This window comes from Psittacula echo, assembly GCF_963264785.1.
Source record: "Psittacula echo genome assembly, chromosome: 5".
Taxonomy (NCBI): domain Eukaryota; kingdom Metazoa; phylum Chordata; class Aves; order Psittaciformes; family Psittacidae; genus Psittacula; species Psittacula echo.
The window spans coordinates 55740593-55766871 of NC_137739.1; the positions used below are offsets into that span (position 1 = coordinate 55740593).

A 26279-nucleotide genomic window follows, 5' to 3' on the forward strand; every position below is an offset into this window, starting at 1 on the left:
AAAATTCATGTCCAGGCTAACTAACAAATTTGCAGGCCTCTAGTACAGAATATGAGAGTTGAACCTGTTCTGATCCTCCTGTCATTATCTTGTACATCCTGGTAGCTCAGGCGGTGCGAAATTTGATGTTGTAACTCTACACGGTCTTCTTCTGCTCTCAAAAGTTGGGAACGAAGATCCTCTATCTAAAATGCATGTACAAGTGTCAAATGTTTAATTAAAACAGAATGAAAGAGTAAATAGTGTACTTCCATTAAACACTACTAAAAGAAAAACAAACAAACAAACAAACAAAGACTATAAACAAGTAGTATTTAAATAAATCTCAAGAGTACTGCAGATGGTAAAAAAAAAAGACATATTACTTCCTAATTATAGGCCACAAAGTGGTTATTAAAAATGAAAAGAAATATTTTGTTATGCTGACCACAGCAGAGCACTAACTTCTCTACACCAAACAAAAAGCTGCCATTTTATATGTTGCTATTGTCTTTTTACACTGGTAATGAAAATATCTATACATATTTAATAAGCAATATGCTTTATGTAAATTCTGCTCATTAATAAGACAATGTACTTATCCTTAAGAAACACCAGTGCTTTTCACATTTTTCCTTTCTATCATACACAGCCTAGCACTTAAAGATGACATACAGGAAAATAAATAAAAAAGGACATGCTAAAATTGCTTTGTAGGAAAATAATTCTAACTCGTATTATCCATATGTGATAAAGCTCTGTATTCCATGCACAGCGAGTTGAGTTCAAAACAGTAATACAACCAAGTCAAACTTCTGCTAGATGCACAAGTCAAACAACTAACATCAACAGGTAAGTATGCCAATTGCCCCTTCCCTATTTATTTCAAATTTTTCCCCCAGCTCCTCTGAAAGAAGGATTACAAATGTTTAGGAGGAACAAGAAGATTTTGAAGCTATAATCCAGGTTCCTGCAACTTCCAGATTTAATCATATGTACATCAACAGATACTGTTTAGAGCACAGTTTAGACAGTTTTTCAGGTGTTTGTTCTTTTTATATTTTTATCACATTTTAGCATACAATACAGCAGATACTTCTGGATCACTGGTTTATACAAACTCATCAATTAGAATGTGCACTTTACACAACAATTATTATTAATACAGAAGCTTCCAAAAGCATACTATAAGGGGAAGTTACAAATAATTATTATTTGTAATATTATTATGAGTTTAAAAAGTACAATAAGTACTACCACTACTATAATTATTATATAACAGGCATATATATATAAAATATTTGGAAAGCAGAAAAAGCATATTGAGAGCTCAGACCATGTATTTTAGACCTTTAAACCTGTCTTTACATATCTCTTTCTTGCCCTTCCAAAACAAAGCTATCAGAATATGAGATAGGAAGATTTAAGCAAAAGACTCAGACACAGCCTAATATGAAAACTTCAGTATTTTCACCACAACAGAGCAGTTACCTGATGCAAAAGAACTTCTCTTCTGCCTTCTGATTCATTCAACTTTTTCTGTGACTGTTCCAATTTTTGTTCAAGCTTTCATTACAGAAGATGAAGAAAGAAAAGCAATGTGCACATCATAGTACAAAAGTGTATTTTAACTATTTCATTCTGGCAAAAATTAATCACTATAAGCATCTATCTAAACCAAGGTATACATTACAAAACATTCTTATTTGTCAAAAATCTTAAAGCAAGCTTTCATTTGTACTAAATTCCCACTATATTTATTTAATTGCATAAAAAAGGGTTTAACTCACAGTCTATAACTTCTGTACCATATTCTATGTCACATGAAGATACAAAGTGATATATATAATCCAAAACAAAAAAGAGAGAAAGCAAATTTTTACTGGATTAAAAGAAAGGAAGGTAAACTTAAGAAAAAGCTTCAAAAACATTGTCCCTGGATTTGAAATATATACTTTCAAATTCAAATCAAAACTAAGTGATTTCCAAGTGTTAACACTTGGAAGTCACTTTTGTAACACAGTTCATTCATAAAATTGTTAAAGGTAACATGCACTGGTAGAACTGGTAACTGGTAAATTCTGTGGGGTTTGCATTGTGCAAGATGCATTTGAATTATTCGGGGAACAAGACTGAAAAACTGAAGTGCAAGAATTTCATATGATTAGAATTTGTCCTAAAAATATAATATTAAGAGAATTTTAAAATATTTACAGCAGAAATAGTCAAACTGATGATCATTTAGGAAAACAAACAAAAATAAATAAAAAACAGCAGAAAACAAAAGCTACAAAAAAAATTCTTACTTCTACCATAAATAGTTCAAAGATCACAAAGATCCAGAAGGAAGTAAATAGAATTTTTGACAGCAGAAATTCTTATTGCAGAGATAGCAATCGCAAAAGGATGTTGAGAGGCTGGCAAACGGGCAAAGTAAACAGGACTAGCATTAATGGAATGGAGAGAGTAAAATAAAACATTACATAGATGGTTTAGCATAAAGGGGTATAACTTTGAAATCACGGGCACAAAGGCTAAACTCTATGAAAGAAAAAAAACAAGATAGAAAAAGCATAATATTGCCCTGCCAGAACACAAATGTAAGAAATCTTGTTTTCTATGAACAGGAAGAGAGCAATATGGCAACAGATAGGTCAGTAAAATAATTAATAATAACAATGATGCATAACTAGCATTAGTTGTAGGGATAAAGAAAAGATGTATCTTTGAGCTGCTGCAAATAAGCAACAGCAAACTATGTATAAATCCAGAGACGAGCCAGAGAAAGAAATCAAGGATAATCCCCAAGTTATAAACTTGCCTGTCTGGCAGGATGGAAAACTTGTTAGAAGTAACACACTGTAACTCAAGAGCTTTGAAAGAAAGAAAATTGCATGTTGCTACATTCACAGTGCCTCTAATGCAAAAAAAAAAAAAAAAAAAAATCCACACCAAAAAAACCCCACCACAAAACCTTGTTATATTAAAAAGTAACAAAAGTTTCATCCTGCTGGTTTCCCTGAAAAAGGAAGCATCTACTGTAACATATGACACTATACACTTACTTAAAACCAAACAAGAAAGGAGAAAATTAAAGTCTTACTTGGTTCTTTTCACTTTCATATTTCACAAGTTTATTTCTCATGAGTTCTTCCGTTTCATCTGCTTTAGCATCTTGATTCCTTAAAGCCTTTAAGGGGGAAAAATATATTGTGAACTTCATGATAAAAGTTACAAAAGTCTTCTTTGCAAGTCTTAAAATGAAAGAATCTGCTGATGTATTTAAGAAAGAAGATCTAGACAAATGCTTTCTGTCTATGTCCAATAATTCCATGTGAAGCCAATGTATATTATGAAAAAATAAATATATGTCCACGCATACATAAACACACCCATGCACAGAACAGGGTCAAATACAAAGTCAAAACTAGCACTAACATCCGTCCGATGTATAGAGCTCCAGATGCTGAAGGCTGACCCTAAACACTTTGAAATGAAGGTTTAAAAGCCTCAAGAAATCCTCTACAGATAAGCTGCAAACATATCAGATGAAAAGAATATATTCTGTAATATAAAATATGCACAATATTAAATACAATGCACATTGGTAAGAAGAAAACACTACCATAAGGTTGTGTTGGAAGCCAGAAAAAGGAAAAAAATATTTTCATTCAAATCTGGGCACATGCTTAGAATAGCAGTATTGTTGTTCTGTTGCAGTTTTAGACAGAATAAACTGAAACTCCTCATCAAAAGTTACTAAAATTGTTGTGCCCTACTTGGGGGGTGGGGAAGAGAGAGAAAATAAATATGGGGACTTTTTCCCAAAGTATCTAAAACCAATTATGCACATTATCTAAAACATCTTAAAAAATAAAATTGGTTTAAATTGTCTTGAATATCAATTTCAAAATCATTTCTTTCTGCAAACCAACACTATTTGTAGAACGTAGCCAATCACTATCAAAGGAATGCATTACACATCGCAGACATTAATGACACAGTTTGCAACATACACAACCCAAGCTTGGATATCTCAAGCCATAACAATGTAATTGCCTTATCTTAAATACCATGCAGAAACACCAGCTAGGAGAGGTCACTAACCATACTAAGAGAATTTGCTGTGAATTTTAGTAACTATGTTAATATTGCTTTGCTACTACACAACATGACCAAGTGGTTTTCACACTACCCACAAATCAGAGACCTTAGCATTCACCTTTTACTTTCATCCAACACTGTGAAGTGCAAGTAGATCTATTCCTTCCACCATTACTTGCTAAAACTACAACAGAACAAACACATAACAGAAAATAGAAACGTCTTTTTCTCAGTCTGTTCTTCCTGAGCAGCATTTTTATTTTACATTTTAAAATAATATTTCCTTAAATATCTCTGAATTTTGCCCCTATAATTAGTGCAATTTCATTCAGTTTTTGAACATTTTGTTTTCATTGTATACTGGTGAATGATTTCACTGTACAAAAAAAGAAGGCAAGATATTAATTAGCCTCAGTGAAGCCAAGAATCCAGTTTTAGAAGTTCTGCTTTTAAAAGTAGCTCTGTGGAGAAAATAAACAGATTTACATACTTATCTCAGTCTTACATTCTACCACCTCAGGAAACATTAAGGGTTTCAGTATAGTTTGGACTACTTGAACAGTTTACACTAAAAACTGAGGTTGTGGAAAATAGTTATCATAACTATGCCACTGAAAATATTATGCTATAAAGAATCATGATTTTAATCTTACTGATTCATAATTAAATACTGTAAGACTTTAACATATTTAAGATATTTCTCCAGGTATTAAGTACAGATTTATATCTGTCATTTCCGTCAACTACTAAACTCAACACTGCACACAGACCTGACACACTCCCATTTTACTCAAAAAGAATAGGGAAAACTCCCAGTAAGCTACATGAACCAAAAAAAAAAAAAAAAAAAAAAAAAAAAATTCAAGCAAACCAAAAAAAATTAAACAAGATCATCACTTCAGCTAATGCCATTATTGCATGAGTTTTCAGAGTTTCTATAAACAACTAAAACAACCAGCTCAGAACACTCTACTAGGGATATATGATGAGTACTAACTGCAATTGAGCTTCATTTTTACTAGTGAAATTAGAAGCTCTGTTATATACAGTCAACTGTATGCCAACTTCAGTTTTGGCACTAAATTAATAATTAATATAGGAATAAAAAGGCATGTTTTCATGTGCAGATTTTGCTAGAGATGTCAGCATCATAAGGAAAATGTTAAAACTGGGCTTGAATTAGAATTAGGAAAATTTTCAAAGATTTCCCTACTGAAGGCAAAAAGTATGTCTCCGCATTAGTAGTACATCCTAAACCCCAGAAGCCACCACCAAAATAAATATGCTATTTCAACTTATCAGGATCACTGAATAATATTTAGGCAATTAAATAGCAGTAATTTCAAATAAAAAGGCAGTCTTTCCTATCACTGATACTATAAATATGATGTTCAGTTTTATTTTCTGTGTATTATAAAAATAAGCCATAACCATTTCATTTTTAAGAAAAAATAACTCATGTATATATGAGTTAAAATACTTTAAAAAGAATGCAATGTTACAATAAATTATATATACCACATATGCCCCACTTCAGCAGTGAAACATATCTTATCCGAGTAGGTGCTAGGTAGGCAATCAGTTAATTAATCAAAGTGCCATTAAGAAATTGAAACATCTAGTCATCCATATCAGCTTTTACTGATGATTCAGCAATTGCATAGGTAAATATTAATTCTATGTTTTCCCTCCTCCTTCTACTGCTTTTTAAGTAATTCTTTCTTACTGGTTTGTGCCACATTTTTGTCTCCACTAAAGCTTTCACTATGTACAATTTCTCTTGTGAAAGGAAGGGTTAAAAGAAAAAAATACTAGGTAAAGATCCAACTGATTCTTTAAGTTCACTTCTTGTCTCCAAAGAAGCGGCTGGGGGAGTCAAATGTCAAAAATGGAAACTAGGAAGGGGATGCTGAGGACAAGGATTCAAATATATGCTTGCTCCTGATGGGTCCCAAGCAGCAGGCCTAAGAGAGTTCTGCCCAGCAACGCTGAAGCACCAGGGAACAGCAACAAGCTTACCATCATTAGGATTCTCTCACCAAGCTCCTCCTTTTAAAAGCATTAATGTCCAGGTTGGCCAGGAGGCTGACAAGGCCTTTGAGGGGCAGGCATGGAGGAAGCCACAAGGAAACAACTTCCATGTAAACAGGTCTTCGTAGCAGGGATGGACTGGCTAGAAGTCACGCTGCCTGCCTAAGTGGTCAGAAACAGGCTCTTGTCCCTGACAGACAAGACGCCCTTTTGATTTGACTCAGTAAAGCAAATCTTGGAGGTCTTTTTAAAGAGTTCACTAGCACATGGCTGTATTAAAATACTAATATACCCGGTATACCCCAGCAAAAACATACCTCATCCATATACAGTACATTGAACCCCAAAACTTCAAATAGATAATATTATTTATTCAGTGCTAGACATATTTTTTCTTGTATAAGGGGAAAACTGAGTGAAGGCCTCTAACAACATAGTTAGAGTTATATATATAATATACATATAATAACATAGTTGCTAGAGACCTCTGTCTCAGTCTTTCCAAATCAGGAAAATCTTCCAATGGCAAGTCATAACTTTCACTGCAAACTAAGCCTACTAACTGGTTTGGGTTTTGGTCTGGGTTTTTTTGTTTTGGTTTTTGTTTGGGTTTTGGGGTTTTTTGTTTTTGTTTTTTAATAAAACCAGATTATTTGAAAGTAATGCATGGCCCACAAACTGAAATTTACATTTTCAAGCGAGACAGATCAGTGAATTATATTCTTACTGGCAGAAATACATGCTATATTTAAAAATAAGACAACAAATGTACCACATCTTACTGAAAATTCTTCCCCTAACTTGCTACATTAGCAACTAGCATGGGTTTGAGTATCCTACCTACATATAGCAGCCAGGCATTTAAAAACAGACTGCCTAAATATTTCAGTGACAGATATGTATGAAACTTGCTCATGTTCCAAGGCTGTCAGATTCAAATGAGAATCAAAACAGAAACCATTAGCCACAGGTGGCATAGCACAGAGCCAAGGAACAAGTACCAAAGATGCATTAAAACATCCAGATGGCTCAGAGCACAGATCAAGTTTATGTTTGTCTAGAAGGATCAGAGATAAAAGACATGCAAACAGAGAATTTTCATAAACCCTTTTGATTGTCAGCCTAAACCACTCTCATTGAAAGTCCACCAGCCTCTTGCACTTCACAGTATGTACAGTGGGAGGCAGAGAAAATCCAAGTACCCAGTTGCACGAAGGAAAAAACCAAAATGTTTCCCAGCCTATTCAAATTACTAGCTTAAGACATAACTATAGTTACTGCCTCATTACAGACCGTGGGTTCAAAATGTTCTATAAAGATGTTCACCTAAATGAACACACAGACTCATTGCACGAAAATCCAGGAAGCCAAGCATAAGAATTAGTAAAGCCATCCAGAACATCCAAAAGCCCATTTTTAAGAATGATACTTGATCTTGTTTTAGAAAACAGATGCATAAATGCAAACAGTACAAGGTAATGGCATCTTTATGTTCAAAATAAAGCATAGAAGAATCTAAAATAGCTTTAGTTTACATAACACGTGTATTTTGTTAAAGCAACACACACGTATGTGTCAGTAGCCCTAGAAAGATGAGAATATTTGTTCTCATTTGTAATCAGAAACACATTTGTATCAGAAATACAGAAGAAAATGAAGATATATGATTTGCATGAAATTCTGTTTGCTAATTGCAATTTTCTAATTTGCAGTAATTGCTGTTTAAACTGTGTGTATTGGTGTGTTCAAGCACTAAGTTAAATGATGCATAAAAACGCAGAGACAGTAATTCTTATCCACCTACATGGTGCACATACAGACTATGGAATCAAAATACTAATGTAAATTTGGATGTTAAAGATGAAAACATTTATATGACAAGATTTCTTTATGGTGAGTATACAACTAGATATCATCCTGGTTAATAACCACCCTGTGATTTTAATAATAGTGCAGCACACATATAAAGTTTGCACATCATAAAAAAGACAGACAACAGACAAAGACAAGACAGAAAAGAGAAAGACAAGCATATATATCCTCATGCTCAGTTAGACCCTGAAAACATATAATTTGATAACTGAGGTTTAGGAAAATCATTCTCATAAGATAGTAAAATACTGACAGGTAGTGGTCAGTTATGGGCACTGCACTTTCCTTAAAAATAGTAACTAGTAATATTTAAAATGCACAACATTTCTCAATTAAAGCTATTACTGGTTAAAACCAAAAGTCAAATTTAACTTTGTATGATTTGAAATGTATTAACAGGCAAAGTAACGAAAAAGTTGTCTCATTAAATAGCCACAAAATTTAAATAGCATTTCTTTGTAAATCACTTAGGCCATATTAAATGACAGGATTTCAGAACTCAGTCCAAACCCTATCCCCCCTTCCAGTCATGTCACTCAGGAAGCATCTTGGAGAGACAATATAGGATAGTAAAGGACGTTAATAGAACACTACATCCATGCAATGATCACCAGAAGACTGAGGCTGCTGACAGAGCTAAGAGTCCATTTAACTCAAAATTCAAATTATAAAGGACAAGAAACAGAATAACAAACTAAAAAGCACTTAAAAATTATGTAGAAACATGCTTCATCCAAAGAACAATTGAAGCAAAATATTTATTTACTTTATTCTCACTAGGGTCTACAAAGTACACAAAAACAACTCAACATTCTTTCTAACATACAACAACTTAAGCTACAGACACACACACCATGCCCTAAGAACACTCATATCGTATAAAGATTACTTCTAGATACATTCCTCAGTACATACATTTCTTCCATGTAGCATCAGCTATGAATGTATGGTGTGTGGAAAAAGACTGTCCCAGCCAGGATTAGCTCTGAACCTTGACTTGGTCAAACTCCTAAGAGTAAAAGTTTATCAAGAAGACTAATAGATGTTGAGATTTCCCACAAACTGAGAATAAGGACTATGTTTTGAACAGTGGTGTCAAACAAGTACTTTAAATAGAAACCTAGGGGCTCCTCAGGAAAAATAATTTACAAATATGTGCACAAAACAAAACAGAACTTTCAGAAGAAAAGATTAAAACATCTTCATTTACACCTGGACAGCTTAGGGGAATGAAAGGTCAGGAACGTACTTAGTATTTCATATTCATTAGGTATTAAATTTAAAAGATGAGCTTCTAGGAGAAAAGGTATCCATCTTGAGGGCTCATGATTACATAGCCAATCATATGAAAGTCTTTGAAAGAAAACTCAAATTCAATTGAGTGAATTCAAATGTGTTTCAAAGGAAACCATGATGGTGTCACAGAATCTTTACAGATAAAGTTGTTATCCATTAAAAAAAAAGATTGTTCCAGTCTGCAGATAACACTACAAAACATGACACCAACTCATTTCATTAAGCAGCTCTCCACCAGATGGAAGGCACAAAGAAAGAATCTAGAAATGGATGAGGGCATATTAAAGAGCAGTGAAAACTGTAATAAAGCACTCTAGTTCTTTTCACTCACTAGGACATCAATAAAGAGAAAAATGAAACAGTAACTCTTTCTGAAATACTAGCAGAAGCACTACCAGCATTTCGATAAACATTGCTTTTTATATGTATCAAAAAAGCATCTTCTTAAATATGACTGCTCTGTAGTTTCTAGCTTTACATGAAATAAAGACATCAATCTAAATTGAAGTTCCTCAATATCATTGCACAGTGTAAAACAACTGCCTTCCAAAATGTATGCCATTGCTAGTATTAAAAGTGAAAAACAAGGAATTGCACATTTCTTCTTAACTCTATTACATAATTAGAGATAACATTGCAAATCATATCTTCAGGGAGGCAAAATAAAAAGTAACTCTTTGTTAAGACACAGATTTTCCAAATAACAGTAACATCAGAAACAGAGATGTATTTTTCATACATTTACCAAAGCAAGCAGAAAAAAAGCTACTAGTTGTCTCCAATTTTAATTCATAACATATGTATTTGTCTCCTAAACAATATTTTATGCTTCATCAGATACTGTTGAAAAAAACTTTGAAAAGCAATGAAAAGCTGTCTGGCCACTGCAGTGCATTTGATTGCTTGTTGAGATAAGTTAAAAATAAACTGCTCACTGCAAGCAAAGTTTGTATTTTATAAAACAAAATGTTTTAATTGAGACAACCAAGCTAATGACTTGCTTTTGTTTGTTTCGAGTTTGAGGAAAGGCAGGAGGCATGGGTTCTTTTAAAGAATGTTTGTGCCAGTTACAAAAAAGATCTAAACATAGACAAGACAGTATCATGAAGAACACAGACCGTACTTGTTATCATCTGGTTGTTAAAACAAGCGGAGCTGGATGGATACAGTTTAAAATTAAGTGTCAAAGATATGAGCACTTTTACCACTTTCACAGGTACAGGCTCACAAATGCAGCAGGTTCCTAACTCGCCCCTGAATACACAGGCAGTTTTCATTTGCATACCTCTTGCAATTGAAGAGACATATGTCCCAGTTGGTCCTGGCGCCTTTCTACAACCTGTCTTTTAGTATGCATTTCTTGTTCTATCTCCTGAAGTCTTCTCTCTACCCGTTCCAATACCTTCAAAAGGAGAAAAAAAAAAAACACCCTGGAGGAAATTAGTGTGTCCTTTACTACGCGTTACGATAACAATGGCAAAAAAAGGTAAATAGAGTATGGGGCAGAAAGAAGAAATTTTTATTCTTAAAATTCTTATTTTATTAAATAAAATTTAGATGATATAGAAAATACCCAGAGTTATAGCAAAAATTACTCAAGCAGGGAACTGACCTGCTGTCTTGCTAGCAATATCCTCCTTTAGGTATATGCATATTTTTGTCTACAGTGGTGGTTCTACTCAAGTGTTAAATATCTCAATATCAAGCTTGGTGCAGTCTAACCTGAAGCTGCAATACAAAAATCTTAGCTTCTCTGCTTCTCCAGGCCTGATTAACCCCTGAAAAATCATTTCCTTCACATCTCCAGTCTGTGACCACACAGACCAGTGGTTGCCTCTCATAATCTGAAATTTGTGGGTGAAAAGTAGACAACAAGAGCTGTCGTAGCACAAAATAGTTACATCACTTTAAGACTTTTTCCCAATATGTTGTCAATACAAAGGAATACAAATAACAGTAATTATTTGTTAAAGCAATTTGGATTATAAACACAATAATTCAACCTTAAACTACAATACCAGCACGAGTTTACTTTTGCATTTCATGCTGCTAGCAGACAGCACCCTCTTGTGGGCAGCAAGTTAAATTTATATCATTGAAGATCAGCAAGGAAAATATTTATGTATCTATTTCCTCCCTACTTTAAAACTACTCATTTTAAACAACTACTAGAAAGAAATACCTCTTTTTATCTAAATACCATTCGGTAATATGGATTTTAAAACACTTTTCAACTACTAGTTCCTGATGTATGTAGAGGGGGACAAGTTCTAATCTGTACTTTCACCATTAAGCATACTCCTACTAGCACTAGGTATAAGCACAGAAAAATTTAACATGAGTAACACAGTTGTGCATTAACAGAAAGGTTACATTTATGGTCTGGGCTTCATGTGTACATCGGGTTTAAAGAATGAAATGGTCTTGCTTTACAACAGAATACATTCACTTGAAAACATTTCTTGTTTGTGCAGCTAGATGAATCGTCAACATAAAATTTGGGATTCTGTATTTTCTCTTCAAAGCCTCAGGAGAAGCTAAAAAAATGTACAGCAACAAAACACACTTTTTCGTATAATTTATGAAAATCTATGCAGCCATAATCAAGGATAATTTACTAAAAACTAATGTACAAAACAGAAGCACCACATCACGACATTTGTATTTGTTTTGAAAACTACTCCTCAATGTTACTTCTGTAATTTAGAAAATACTCCAGCTAACAGAAAAAAATGATACTATGTAGCTGGAACAGAAAGTAGCACTTTGGCGTTAAACTTGTTACATCTTTGCTGAAAACTGGGAAATAGCTGTCATTCTTTTCTCCATACATCTCTAAAAGAAAGTTATGTTTTTACATTTTAAAAAATTCTTGGCTACATGTTTCTGAAGGCAGAAGTTTTCTCAGCCTTCTCACACATCTTTCAAGTGAAGTTAAGCAAGAGAGCACTACAGCTATAAAGAAAATGTGTAACTTAGATTTGACAGAAGATCCAAAAGTAACATCACCCCCAAAGAAAACATTCAAGAGGAGAGAGGTCAGTAACTTCCTCACTGGCACAGGTCTAGTTCACCACACCCCCAGTCGGTGACATAACATGAGGCAGCAGTAGGCAAGCTTCAGGTTCCTGTAAATTTAGGATTACACTGCAAGCTGTCATTGATGCAGAATGAGTGAGAAAATAACTTTTTTACTAACTACAAGATATGAAGTGATTTGCCTTGCCTCTAACTTTCACCTCCCTCCAGAATACAACCTTTATCTTATTTCTAACAAGGTACTGAAGAAGATGCATTCACTAAATTTGCCAGGTGCATGGAGATTTCAGACTTACAGACACAATCCTTAGGAAAACAAAACAAAGAAGAAAAAAAAAAAAAAAAAAAAAAACCCTGTTCTATCCTCTAAGCCACTTCCAGGACTGGATACAGGATTTCAGTTCTGTTTTCCAACATACCTGAAGCATCCCTCTATTGCATCACCTAGACTATTAACTAAGATTTCAGAGAAAACCAGATGAAGAGTAAAACCACATAAAATTCACTTCACTAACAGTTCACGAGCTAGTTTTACCACATTTTACTGAAAAGCTTACTAGAACAGTATATGAAATTCTTTCTAAAAAAAAACCATAAAAAAATATATGCATCAAGATATAGAAAACCACTGCTTCATTCATGCAAATTACTTCTATGATACAAATGTAATTTTTCTTGATAAATCTGTGTTGTCTGATGTATCCGCCTGGATGTTTATTTTTTCCAGAACTTCAACTGTAATCAATCTATTTTATCCTTTCCAAGATTTGTCAATTTTCAATATTCCAGGGACATTTTTTCTAACTCACAGTTAGAAACTAACTCATAGTTAGAAAAAAAGTTGTTCATGAATATTCCAAAACAGCTGTTAGTGGATTTAACATAATTTCAGATGGATTTAACATAATTTTTTTCATAAACATTCATAGTGGATTTAACATAATTTCAGATGATTATTTAAGTTTCTTAGCTAATTTGCACCAGGTTATTTCAAAATATTTGACATGCCTTCCCCCACAGTATTTTAAGCTGGGGTCTTACACCCCTATTGCTGATTACAAACTTGCAGCTTAACTTGTTGACAAATATTAGTGTTAAAAAGGTGCTAAACAAGAATCTACTTTCTTGGCACACTGTTAGTAGTTTCCCCTCCCAAAAGAGGCCAATTGTTTCGGTGTTCCTGAGAAAAGGTGATGTATTTACAAGCAAATCATCATCACTCTTGATGTTTCTTTGTAGGTACATTCTATTATGTACACAGCATCCTTTCCACTCTCATATTCACCACAGTTTTCATGACTGTTCTTATTAAGCTAATTTAGTTCCCACATTCTGCTTTCTCTTTGTGTCTGAAGTAAATGCAGAGCTTCTAATTCACCCATTTTGCTATATTTCCTAAGCTTTGTTGTCAACTTCTCGTTTTTAAGAGGATTTGCATAGAACATGTTTGAATATTTGCTCACTCTCATTTGCTCCAAAGACTGAAGATTTTTCTGCATGCAATCAGTCATTTCATTAAAAAAAAATGCAACCTCACAAACTATTCCAAATATGTATAACAAAAGACATAGTAAACAAAGAACAAATCCTAGACTATGAACGAATTGATTCTTAAATAATTTTTTCCACCTTTTTTTTTTTTTTTTTTTTTTTTTTTCTCATAAGATACTACATGTCACAAGGTCCTACACCTGGGTCAGAGCAATCCCAGGCACAGCTACAGGTTGGGCAAAGAAGAGATTCAGAGCAGCCCTGCAGAGAAGGACTTGGGGGTGCTGGTCCATGAGAAAATGAACATGAGCCGGCTTCAGTGGGCGCTTGCAGCCCAGAAAGCCAACTGTATCCTGGGCTGCATCAAGAGGAGTGTGACAAGCAGGTCGAAGGAGGTGATCCTGCCCCTCTACTCTGCTCTCGTGAGACCTCACTTGGAGTATTGTGTGCAGTTCTGGTGTCCTCAACATAAAAAGGACATGGAACTGTTGGAACAAGTCCAGAGGAGGGCCACGAGGACGATCAGGGGACTGGAGCACCTCCCATATGAAGAGAGGCTGAGAAAGTTGGGGCTGTTCAGCCTGGAGAAGAGAAGGCTGAATGGAGACCTCATAGCAGCCTTCCAGTACCTGAAGGGGGCCTACAAGGATGCTGGGGATGGACTATTCGTCAGGGACTGTAGTGACAGGACAAAGGGTAATGGGTTCAAACTTAAGTAAGGGAAGTTTAGATTGGATATAAAGAAGAAATTCTTTACTGAGAGGGTGGTGAGGCGCTGGAATGGGTTGCCCAAGGAAGTGGTGAATGCTCCATCCCTGGCAGTGTTCAAGGCCAGGTTGGACAGAGCCTTGTGTGACATGGTTTAGCGTGAGGTGTCCCTGCCCATGGCAGGGGGGTTGGATCTCAATGATCTTAAGATCCTTTCTAACCCTAACTATTCTATGATTCTAAGCTAGAGCTTGGCATACAGAATGGTTGACTATTAAAGAAAGTTGGTTTAGGATATAGGAACAGGTACCACATTGATTAACATTTCCTCAGAAGGAAAAGTATTTTCTAGTAGACAAATGCTTATTATGAAATATTAAATTAGCATTAATCCTGAAAAAGAGGATTAAACAAAAGGCAGTCTCCTAAACACTACTTTTAGCCTACTTTATAAAGAACAATACTAATTATATCAGCTATCTTTTGATCTCCTTCATGTCTTTTAATGAATTTATTTCAAGTCACAACTGCAGGGTAAGTAGATCACTTCCACTGTTTATCCTCCATTCCTCAACATTTTTCTTAGAAGCTGCTTTATATTTATGCAAATCTCTTCTAGAGACCAAGCCTTATTCTAAGAGGTTTAACATTTTTGCTCCAGTAGTGATGCCAAATACAAGTTTGTTTAGTCATTGTTACAAAGTGCACAGATTAAAAACCATGCACTGGACTCCTGTTTACAGTTTTGTTGGGTTTTTTTGATGTGGTCTTTCTGTTGTCATTTTTTCTTGGAACATTTCTGCTAACTTGCTCCACAGAGCAGTTAATACACCACTCAATACAGTTGCTCCAACATAACATTTACTCAGTCTACACTAGACATTATCTCCCACAAGAAATATGTTCACTGGTTTTGTAGCCTCTTTGACCTTCCTCAGTTTGTCACAGGCTCTGTGACACATAACAACAGCAATAAAAAGAAGGAAAAAACCCCAAAACAATTAGAAGCAGTTAAGTGTCAACTCATTAATTAGCACACACAGAAGACACCCTAAAACTCACTTCCTTTGTCCCAAAAGACTCTATCTCAGGACATTTCTACCATCAGAGTATGTATCTTGTTCTCTGGATCTTATCAAAAGCCTTGGTATAGACAAGCAATTCACTGAAGAACAGTACAAAGAGTATAGAGATTCTACTTAAAATGAAATACTAGTACTGAATTACTGCATTGACATTGCTGTAGCAGCAAAATCTATGAAAGTTCCCCCACCACCAATTAAACACAAATAATAGAATGCCCTGTTTAAAACCAGGGTGACGTTTCAGTCACACGGCTAAATATAACCTTGTGGAAGACGCTGGATGCTTTATCTACAAAAAGCAGCATCCTACTTCTTGAGTTTCTCTTCTGTTTTTCAGCCCTCCACTGTTATTTCTAGTGCACAAGTCCTGATGACTGAAATCTATTTCAACAGATTTTTGTTGCCTTTCTTGTTTTGACCCATTTTATCATCAATGCAGACTTGAAACAGAAATGTTAAAATCACAAGAATAGCAAAGTTCTTTCACACATCACTTCAAATATTGTTAAACTTTTCCCTCAGGGCAAAGATGTGCAACATACATTTCACAAGTCACCTGTGCAGTGCCAAAAATCTCTATATTAGATTTTCTGAAGGACAGTTCCTTATCTGACAATAATCCTGGCTCTCCAAGGTATCACAACCAACACAAACCTCATGTGAAACCCATTTCACTTGACACCGCTGTCTTTTTTCCTCATACACAGCCTACACTAAGCTTCTAATGGCACCATTTTAATTAAGTAGATATTTAAAGGTTAGTGCCATTAGACAGTTAGTGTAGCATCTCAAGCATCTACTTAATTTGAACAAATCTGCACTTCGGTGCAGTTGCTTTTTATGCATAAAGATCAGCTTTTTGTACTATTTTGGATGTGCTTCTATACCAGGAGATTACAATAAAATATCAAAGATGGCTATCTTATGTAGCTATAAAGTAAATAAACATTTCTGATGATGGGGCTACAGAACTGATGGACAGGGGCAGAGCTGACATCATCTACCTGGATTTGTGCAAAGCATTCGACACTGTCCCACACGACATCCTTGTCTCTAAATTGGAGAGACATCAATTTGATGGGTGGACCACTCGGTGGATAAAGAACTGGCTGGATGGCCACACGCAAAGAGTTGTGGTCAATGGCTCGATGTCCAGCTGAAGACCGGTAACGAGCGGCCCCTCAGGGATCAGTGTTGGGACCAGTCTTGTTCAACATCTTTGTCGGTGACATGGACAGTGGGATTGAGTGCGCCCTCAGCAAGTTTGCCAATGACACTAAGCTGTGTGGTTTGGTTGATAAGCTGGAGGGAAGGAATGCCATCCAGAGGGACCTCGACACGCTTGTGAGGTGGGCTGATGCCAACTTTATGAAGTTTAACCATGACAAGTGCAAGGTCCTACACCTGGGTCAGAGCAATCCCAGGCACAGCTACAGGTTGGGCAAAGAAGAGATTCACAGCAGCACTGCAGAGAAGGACTTGGGGGTGTTGGTCCATGAGAAAATGAACATGAGCTGGCAGTGTGCGCTCGCAGCCCAGAAAGCCAAGGAGCATGACCAGCAGGTTGAAGGAGGTGATCCTGCCCCTCTGCTCTCGTGAGACCTCACTTGGAGTATTATGTGCAGTTGTGGTGTCCTCAACATAAAAAGGACATGGAAGTGTTGGAACAAGTCCAGAGGATGGCCACGAGGATGATCAGGGGACTGGAGCACCTCCCGTATGAAGACAGGCTGAGAAAGTTGGGGCTGTTCAGCCTGGAGAAGAGAAGGCTGCGTGGAGACCTCATAGCAGCCTTCCAGTATCTGAAGGGGGCCTACAAGGATGCTGGGGATGGACTATTCATCAAGGACTGTAGTGACAGGATAACGGGTTCAAACTTAAACAGGGGAAGTTTAGATTGGATATAAAGGAGAAAGTTCTTTACTGTGAGGGTGGTGAGGCACTGGAATGGGTTGCCCAGGGAGACTGTGAGTGCTCCATCCTTGGCGGTGTTCAAGGCCAGGTTGGATGAGGTCTTGGGTGGCATGGTTTAGTGTGAGGTGTGGGGGGGTTGGAACTAGATGATCTTAAGGTCCTTTCCAACCCTAACTATTCAATGATTCTATGATTCTATGACTCTTTCAATTGTTTATAACTATATGAACATTCCTCCAGCAAACATCCAAACTCTTCATGGAAATAAGGAATCTTGCAAAACATTTATATAAGAGATTTTGATAGAGTCATAGAACCTGCAATCTTTATATCAAAAGCAGACATAGATTCTCAAGTACAAGGGCATGGACAGTGCTTGACCTAAGCATCCAACTATGCCTGTGTTACCACCTCAGATGTCCTATAGGGTGGAAATAGCTCCCTTTAAAGGTAAAATTAATATGCACTGATTGTATTGTGTGGCTTAAAGTATTCAGATTCAGCATCAAAAATGCTTTAAGAATTATAATATCTAATAAAAATAAATTCTGAACAAGCAACTCAGAACAACTGCAGTGACTAGACCTTTATCACCCCACATACATATATATATAGACAATTTGCAAACAGCACTGAATATACTGAACACTACAGTTGTAAGAATTTAGATACATGTCCCTACAGAAATGAAGACTTAAAAGACCTGAACTGAAAATAATGTTTCTGCTATGAACTCATCCAGTCATCAAGATTTCAAGTTGACAATTTATTGCCAAGAATCATATACTGGAATATAAATATGATGGCAGTATTGGACGCGATAAAAAAAAAGAAACAAAAAAGCAAACAAAACCAAACAACTCCAAAGCAAAAGGATAAATGCACTAAGGACAAAAGTTCCTGCACAACTTCGCATGAGGAAGTCATGAGAAAAAAAAAAAAAAAAAAGAGAAAAGTATTGCCTCCTACCCAGCTCACTTTCAAAAATGAGAAATCATTCTGAATTAAGTAATCTCATTAGAAGAATTCCTAAACACAGAAAGGTATTAAAGGATCTCAAAAATGTACAATAACAGACAACAGTTTCTGCATGCACTCTAAGGAGGAGCCAATGATCAAAATTAAAAAGCAGCTTTCTCCAAGATCGTGAATTTTGAAAAAGAAAATTTCACTATATACACACTTGTAAAGCACTTGCTTTTACTTTAAACAAGCACCTGGAATATAAAACCTATCCATCTTGCTGATTTCATTATGTAAGGGTAGCGTTATGATAACCATAGTAGCCTAGATAAGACCATGTTCAGATATATGTACTAATGTGTGGTATTGATTACCAGGACAGAAATCAAACTAGAAGTTCATGTCCTGTTTATAAAATTAAAAATAAATCACCTTTTCATGTTAGTCACACTCACCGTTTCTTGTCTTTGGGACTCAGTAAGCTTTTCAGACAATTCTTCTACAGTTTTTCTTAATTCAGCTTCAGTGCTTCAAAGAAAAATGTAGGTAAGAAAATATTCTACCATGCAAAAACTAAATATCAAGTACGATAATTTTAAGCAGAAAAACTCCCAGATCTTTAAGCTACTTCAATTTCTTCTACAGCCTCTAAATTCCTAGCACAGAGACCTGCCTCAAGTGGAAAATTCATGATAAAAAGTATCTGCATTCCTCAAGTAAAGATGTCAGAGCATCTAGTTGAAAGGCTGTCAACAACTACAAAATTACAAACAGGTCTACAGAGTGCTTTTGAATAGCAGTTCCAACTAGGAATTAGCAGACCAATTCCTATTATTGCTATTAGACAAAGCATCATATGTTGAGACAGTACGTACTTCAGAAAACCATTATGGCCTGCACAACGGCTCGCTCTCAAGAGACTTCAGTATCAAGAATAAACAAGGAGCAAAGCTATAATAAAAGAAATTCCCGAGTCCTTGTCAGTTTACCCATATATCTAGAAGGGGAGGAAAGCCACATATACTATACAAATCAGAATTGATGGGTCTTATCTACATTTATAAATACTGCACAAGATGACAGGAAACAAGCAGTTCAAAATACTGCAATAATCTTGTGCAATCCCCTGCTCTTCGCAAAATTATTTTTTTAAATACAGAAGAACAAAGGAGTTTAAGAATTATTTAAAAGCATAACAATTATGTTCCACACTATTCTTCATATGGAGTTATATTCTCTTCATACCGATTTCTTCTTGAAAACTCCCGACTGATGTCATCTCCTAGGCGAACTTGTTCACTGCTGAGATCTCGAAGAGACTGGTGGAAAGAATGCAGCTGTAAATCAAAGTACACAAATTAAGTCAAGGCTTAGGAATCCTTTTATCTGTGACATTCCTAAAATACATATATACACTTTTTAAAATAAAGCAGATAAAAATAGCCTACAATATATCAACACAACAAAATCCCATGAATTCATGTCTCTATTTCAAACAACCCTTCATAACACTTGCTCACTGACATTTAATTTTCAGTACATTATTTGCTAAACCAAGCTTCCCAACTATGGGGGTTTTTTCTATCATTCAGAGCTTGATCATTTTGGTTATCTGACACTGCATCATCTTTTTAATCTAATGCAAAGCAAGTGGAACAAGTGAAGAAAGCAAGAACAGGTGAAGTCAGGAGAGGTACATTTCCTTCTAATAAATGCTAGCGTAAGTGAAACAAAGTTCTGCCCAGCTATACATATTTCTATAAAAAAGTGGAAGTGACCAAGCAGAACACTACGATGTATTCAGGAGCTACCAGAGCACTGAGGAAAGATATTTTACCTTGCCCAAGACTTTACATACTCTACTAGAATGATTTTTCCAGAGCTTGGGCAGGGGTGGAGGGAAGGCAACCAAAAAATCTCCAACCAAAAAAAAAAAAAAAAACCACATCTATTTTCTTCTCTAATACCTCCCATCTTCCCCACTCAGCAGGCCTCCAATTTACAGTTAAACCTTTTAAATAAGCAAATTTCTATCCTTCATGGGATAAAAAGAGGCAGTTAATCCATCCTAATCCAACCTACTGCTGCCAACAGCTCAGTAGCCATGACCATCATTATGAAAAATCCTGATTTATAATAGCCCCTTTTTCTATGACCAAGACTTAAAACTACATCTTCCACAGCCCAGCTGACTGCCACCAACATTCAGATACAGGCACTACCATCTCATCTGTGTGACTAACCAGAAATTTCAACCTGATCCAAGAGACTTTGAAAAGCACAGCATATTTTCAGAATCTATCAGCCTAAGAAGGAAACTCAAATGTGTTAAAAGCACATTCAGCTGGAAAATTACCTGTGCTAGAAGCAGTCAGAATGTGAATAAAGGGACTGTGGTTACAGAAAGAAGAAAAAGCCACAGCTTTAGTTAAAAAACACTGCTTCCTCTCTGCCCCAGTTGTTACCTATGGTCATAATCAATTATTAGTTCTGCTTCATCATTCCTTAAAGGATTATACTGTTCTTGCAAAAATAGTTAATGATCTAGTAAAGCCATATTCACCCACTGAAGAGCAAGAATAAGGAATAAACTGGTAGTAATCATCAAAACAGGAAAAATGAGCTATTTGCTTACTTAGTAACTTAATAGAATCCCACCCAACTTGGTTTCACCTGCAGATTTACTGAGGGTGTACTCAATGCCCTCATCCAGATCATCAATAAAAATATTAACAACACTGGCCCCAAAACTGAGCCCTGACGGACACCTAGAAACTAGAAATTTTGTATGCATTGCAGGAACTGCCTTGAATAAATTTTTTAAAGATATTTATATTTAGAAGTAGTCCAAAATAGTTTGAATATTTTCAGAAGCTTAGGAGGAAAGATTTCTGTATAACATTATTTCCTTCCAAGGATAAAGTTCCACACTAACCTTGGGGGATAAATGAATGAGGGGAGAAGTAGACTGAAAGGAACAATGAAACAGGATTAAACAGAAGTCTAGGAATTTCTGTAGCACTCAAGACTGCCAAAAAAGTCAACTTAACATACTGTGGTTAAGTCTAAAATTACTTGGAAGTTGAGACTGATTTAATAAAGTTAACATGAACATCTCACCATCAGGTGCTTTAATATCAGTCATTATACATTTCTCCTGGACAAATTAGTCCACAGAGAGAGATTCACTCAAGTAGGTTTATCTGCTGAAAGCTCCTCTCTATATGTAAGATATAGAAAGCCTATAACCTTATCCATCAAAGTAATTAATTTCTTTTTTCTGAAGAGTCTGCAAGTAGACACAAGTTGAGGGGTATGAAAATTACCAGTACCATACACATCCTTTCCTTCTCTCATCATCTGCCTGAAGTATGGGGTCAAATTATCCCACACACAGATCAGACCTAGAATTAAGATGGAGAACTAGCTGGTTCAAAAATCAATCCAGGCAATCCTGAAGTAAACAGCAAAAGCACTAAGATCTTCTGCCATTTACCAAAGCAGAACAGTCCCCTTTGTAGCCACACTGGATTTCAACATGTAAGTGAGGTTCTTAAGTCAGGTTCTTAATGACTTCTTTGCCTCAGTCTTCACTGACAAAGTCTCTGACAGCACCACCCAAGTCTTAGAAGGCGAATGCAGGAACTGTGAGAATGAGGACGCTAGGCCCACTGTAGGAGAGGATCTGGTTAGAGACCATCTTAAAACCCTGAATGTACACAAGTCCATGGGACCTGACGGAATCCATCCATGGGTCCTGAAGGAGCTGGCGAATGAAGTTGCTAAGCCACTGGCCATCATATTTGAAAAATCATGGCAGTCAGGTGAAGTTCCGACGACTGGAAAAAGGGAAATATAACCCCCATTTTCAAGAACAGGAAAATGGATGACCCAGGGAATTAGAGACCAGTCAGTCTCACCTCTGTGCCTGGCAAAATCTTGGAGCAGGTTCTCCTGGAAGACATGCTAAGGCACATGAAAAACAAGGAGGTGGTTGGTGGCAGCCAGCATGACTTCACTAAGGGGAAATCCTGCCTGACCAATTTGGTGGCCTTCTAGGGTGGGGCTACGAAACTGATGGACAGGGGTAGAGCAGTTGACATCATCTACCTGGACTTCTGCAAAGCGTTCGACACTGTCCCATACGACATCCTTGTCTCTAAATTGGAGAGACATCAATTTGATGGGCGGACCACTCAGTGGGTAAAGAATTGGCTGGATGGCCACACGCAAAGAGTTGTGGTCAATGGCTCAATGTCCAGCTGAAGACCGGTAACGAGTGGTGTCCCTCAGGGATCGGTGTTGGAACCGGTCTTGTTCAACATCTTTGTCGGTGACATGGACAGTGGGATTGAGTGCACCCTCAGCAAGTTTGCCGATGACACCAAGCTGTGTGGTTTGGTTGATAACGCTGGAGGGAAGGGATGCCATTCAGAGGGACCTCAACACGCTTGTGAGGTGAGCTAATGCCAACTTTATGAAGTTTAACCATGCCAAGTGCAAGGTCCTACACCTGGGTCAGAGCAATCCCAGGCACAGCTACAGGTTGGGCAGAGAAGAGATTCAGAGCAGCCCTGCAGAGAAGGACTTGGGGGTGCTGGTCCATGAGAAAATGAACATGAGCTGGCTGCAGTGTGCGCTCGCAGCCCAGAAAGCCAACCGTATCCTGGGCTGCATCAAAAGGAGCGTGACCAGCAGGTTGAAGGAGGTGATCCTGCCCCTCTACTCTGCTCTCGTGAGACCTCACTTGGAGTATTGTGTGCAGTTCTGGTGTCCTCAACATAAAAAGGACATGGAACTGTTGGAACAAGTCCAGAGGAGGGCCACGAGGATGATCAGGGGACTGGAGCACCTCCCATATGAAGATAGGCTGAGAAAGTTGGGGCTGTTCAGCCTGGAGAAGAGAAGGCTGCGTGGAGACCTCATAGCAGCCTTCCAGTATCTGAAGGGGGCCTACAAGGATGCTGGGGAGGGACTCTTCATCAGGGACTGTAGTGATAGGACAAGGGGTAACGGGTTCAAACTTAAACAGCGGAAGTTTAGATTGGATCTAAGGAAGAAATTCTTTACTGAGAGGGTGGTGAGGCACTGGAATGGGTTGCCCAGGGAGGTTGTGAATGCTCCATCCTTGGCGGTGTTCAAGGCCAGGTTGGATGAGGCCTTGGGTGATACGGTTTAGCGTGGGGTGTCCCTGCCCATGGCAGGGGGGTTGGATCTCAATGATCTCAAAGTCCTTTCCAACCCTAACTATTCTATGATTCTATGATTCTATGAATGTTAATCACATATTCAGAAATAATTTTTATTTCTCATATATAGTTTAAAAAGTACAGATTATTTTCATACATTTCTTTTGATATCACTACCATCTGCATCTTTTTCTCTATAATGATTTGCATGAAACTGACATGACTGACAGACACAAGAAAATGAATGGCAGGTAACACTGAAAGCACATTTCATAACTGAAACATTCTTAGCTGCATCACCAGAATAACCTCATTTGATGTAAAAACAAAGAGCCTGGTGACCACATGTTGCCTGTTTGGGAAGAAACTCCCATTAGTGCTTTGTACCTGGTCCAAATTATCTGCCTCACTGACAAATCGAACACTTGCAGATCTAGACCTTCGATGTTTATTGCCCTGTGAGTCTCCATAATCCCTGAGAGGAGAAGTAGGCAGGAAGTGGCGGTTCCCTTTATGAGGTAAGAGATGAAAAAAAAGAAGTAAGAAAACAATACTTTGTATGGGAAATTTTTCATTTTGCTTTATCAAAAAGTGTGTTTCATCTTGCCAATATACTTATAAGCCACATTACAGACAAAACTACTACTAAAGTTACATAAAATGCACAGGCATACTTATATATCCTTTACCTCTTCTCAGGATTCTTCTTCAAGTATTTCTGAAATACATGTATGCGACGGTAAGAAAGAAGTTTTCTTTGTTCCTCCGAGGAATAAATAGGGGTTTTCCTCTAATTTTATTTGCCCAAGCAATAGCTTTTTCTCTACCTGGATCTATTATAGCTTCAAACTACAGTACTTCACAGCTTTTACATTAGAAAAATAGAAGCTTTCTACTAAAAGACATAAAATTTACTAAAATTATTTTTAGTACATTTACTAAATCTACTATAATTCTGGGAGGAATGCAGCTCCCAAATACACTTTGTTCTAAAATATAACAAATGTTCAGAGAGATGTACAAGAAAAAAGCTACTTTTCTGCAGGTTATACATTTGTTCAGTTCTTCCTTTTCCACTGAGCCTTACATAATTTCATCCACACATCCAATCTTATGCATTTAAAATTTAGCTTCCCTTTTGTTGTGACGCAAGCTTCAGAAGCTGCAATATCTTTTGGATTTAGCTTTAACTTACATGTATCCACAACTCTCATTACCATGCATATGATACATCATGCAGTGGACAAGGGATTTTCTCTACCGAAAGAATCATTAGATCTCTCAGGATATCAGCAGAAAAGACTACATAATAGAAAGCTACAAAAATTTACCCAATCAGCAGCTGCATAAGGTCCTGCAAATTTCTAAACCTGATTTCTTTGAAGTAACCAATGACAACTTTTCACACCACTACCTTTGTATTTTAAATTTCCTCTTTCCATGCAACAATTATGTGACATAATTTAAGTATATTCAAGGACCTTAAGTATTTTACCTGACACTCCTCCTCCATCCAGATCACTTGGATATAAGCTTGAGAGAGAAGCACTTCTCATTTCAGAGTTCCGGGTTAATCGTTGGCTCCTTAATTGACCTATAGATTGTTCCAGTGTTTCTTTTAACTGCAGAGAAATTGCAATTTATTGAAATATGAACATAGACTGATGAAAAAAAATGCATGTAAAATATTATTTTTCAAAGAAGTCATTAAGAGAATCAAAACTATTTTAAATCCAGGAATTAATAACAGCTTTTCTTAATTATCTTGTATGTCATATTCCTATAACTATAGCAAAACATTTTTACAACACTGGCAGCTTCAAATTATCAAGCTTCTTACAACAGTCGTGCAACACACCAGGAAAACTCAGAAGAAAAAATATGTCTCCTACAACCAAACTAAGACCCATTTGCCAGCTCTGCAAAATCCAGAACCAACTTCAAAGAACTTCTTTTTTTAATTGGCATTTTTCTATCAGCCCTACCTGGAATCAATTTGACATATAGCTGTCAAATTTCACTAAGCACCTTTATATCAAGCCGTATTTTACCAGCTACACTTCAAGAAAAGGGCAGCCATCTCAAACTCAAAAGTTCAGAACTAACTATATTCCTAAACAAGTTCCTCATTTTTCAGACTTGCATCTTACTTTCTAAAATTGCATTTGCTAATTTTGGTTCTCAGGCACTTGCTTTTGACACACCTTTATTTGACAATCCACAAAACAACTATTTCTAAAGGGTTGCCTTTCCTTTCTCTAACAGAGGCTTGTACACAAGGGTTAAATTCCTGCTTTATTCTTGCAGAAATATACACACTGTCGGATCTCCCTCTAGGTGGCATAAAAAAGTGCCTAACATTTTGGTCCTTCCTTAATATCATAGAATTATAGAATAGTTAGGGTTGGAAAGGACCCCAAGATCATTGAGATCCAACCCCCCTGCACACCTGACATAAACCATGCCACCCAAGGCCTCATCCAACCTGGTCTTGAACACCGCCAAGGATGGAGCATTCACCACTTCCTTGGGCAACCCATTCCAGTGCCTCACCATCCTCTCAGTAAAGAACTTTCTCCTTATATCCAGTCTAAGCTTCCCCTGTTTA

General features: G+C 36.7%; 1 protein-coding gene across 1 annotated transcript in view; it reads right to left on the reverse strand.

Moving 5' to 3' along the window:
- The window catches only part of CEP128 (centrosomal protein 128), a 112958-nt gene that overhangs the window by 79584 nt on the left and 7095 nt on the right, over positions 1–26279 (reverse strand). Inside the window, exons 4-11 of the mRNA XM_080619344.1 lie at positions 25167–25293; positions 24059–24180; positions 19728–19819; positions 18938–19010; positions 10568–10684; positions 3083–3169; positions 1471–1545; positions 65–185 (exon numbers count right to left, since the gene is read on the reverse strand). Coding sequence (XP_080475470.1) covers positions 65–185; positions 1471–1545; positions 3083–3169; positions 10568–10684; positions 18938–19010; positions 19728–19819; positions 24059–24180; positions 25167–25293 — 814 coding nt within the window. The remainder of the gene's footprint in view (positions 1–64; positions 186–1470; positions 1546–3082; positions 3170–10567; positions 10685–18937; positions 19011–19727; positions 19820–24058; positions 24181–25166; positions 25294–26279) is intronic.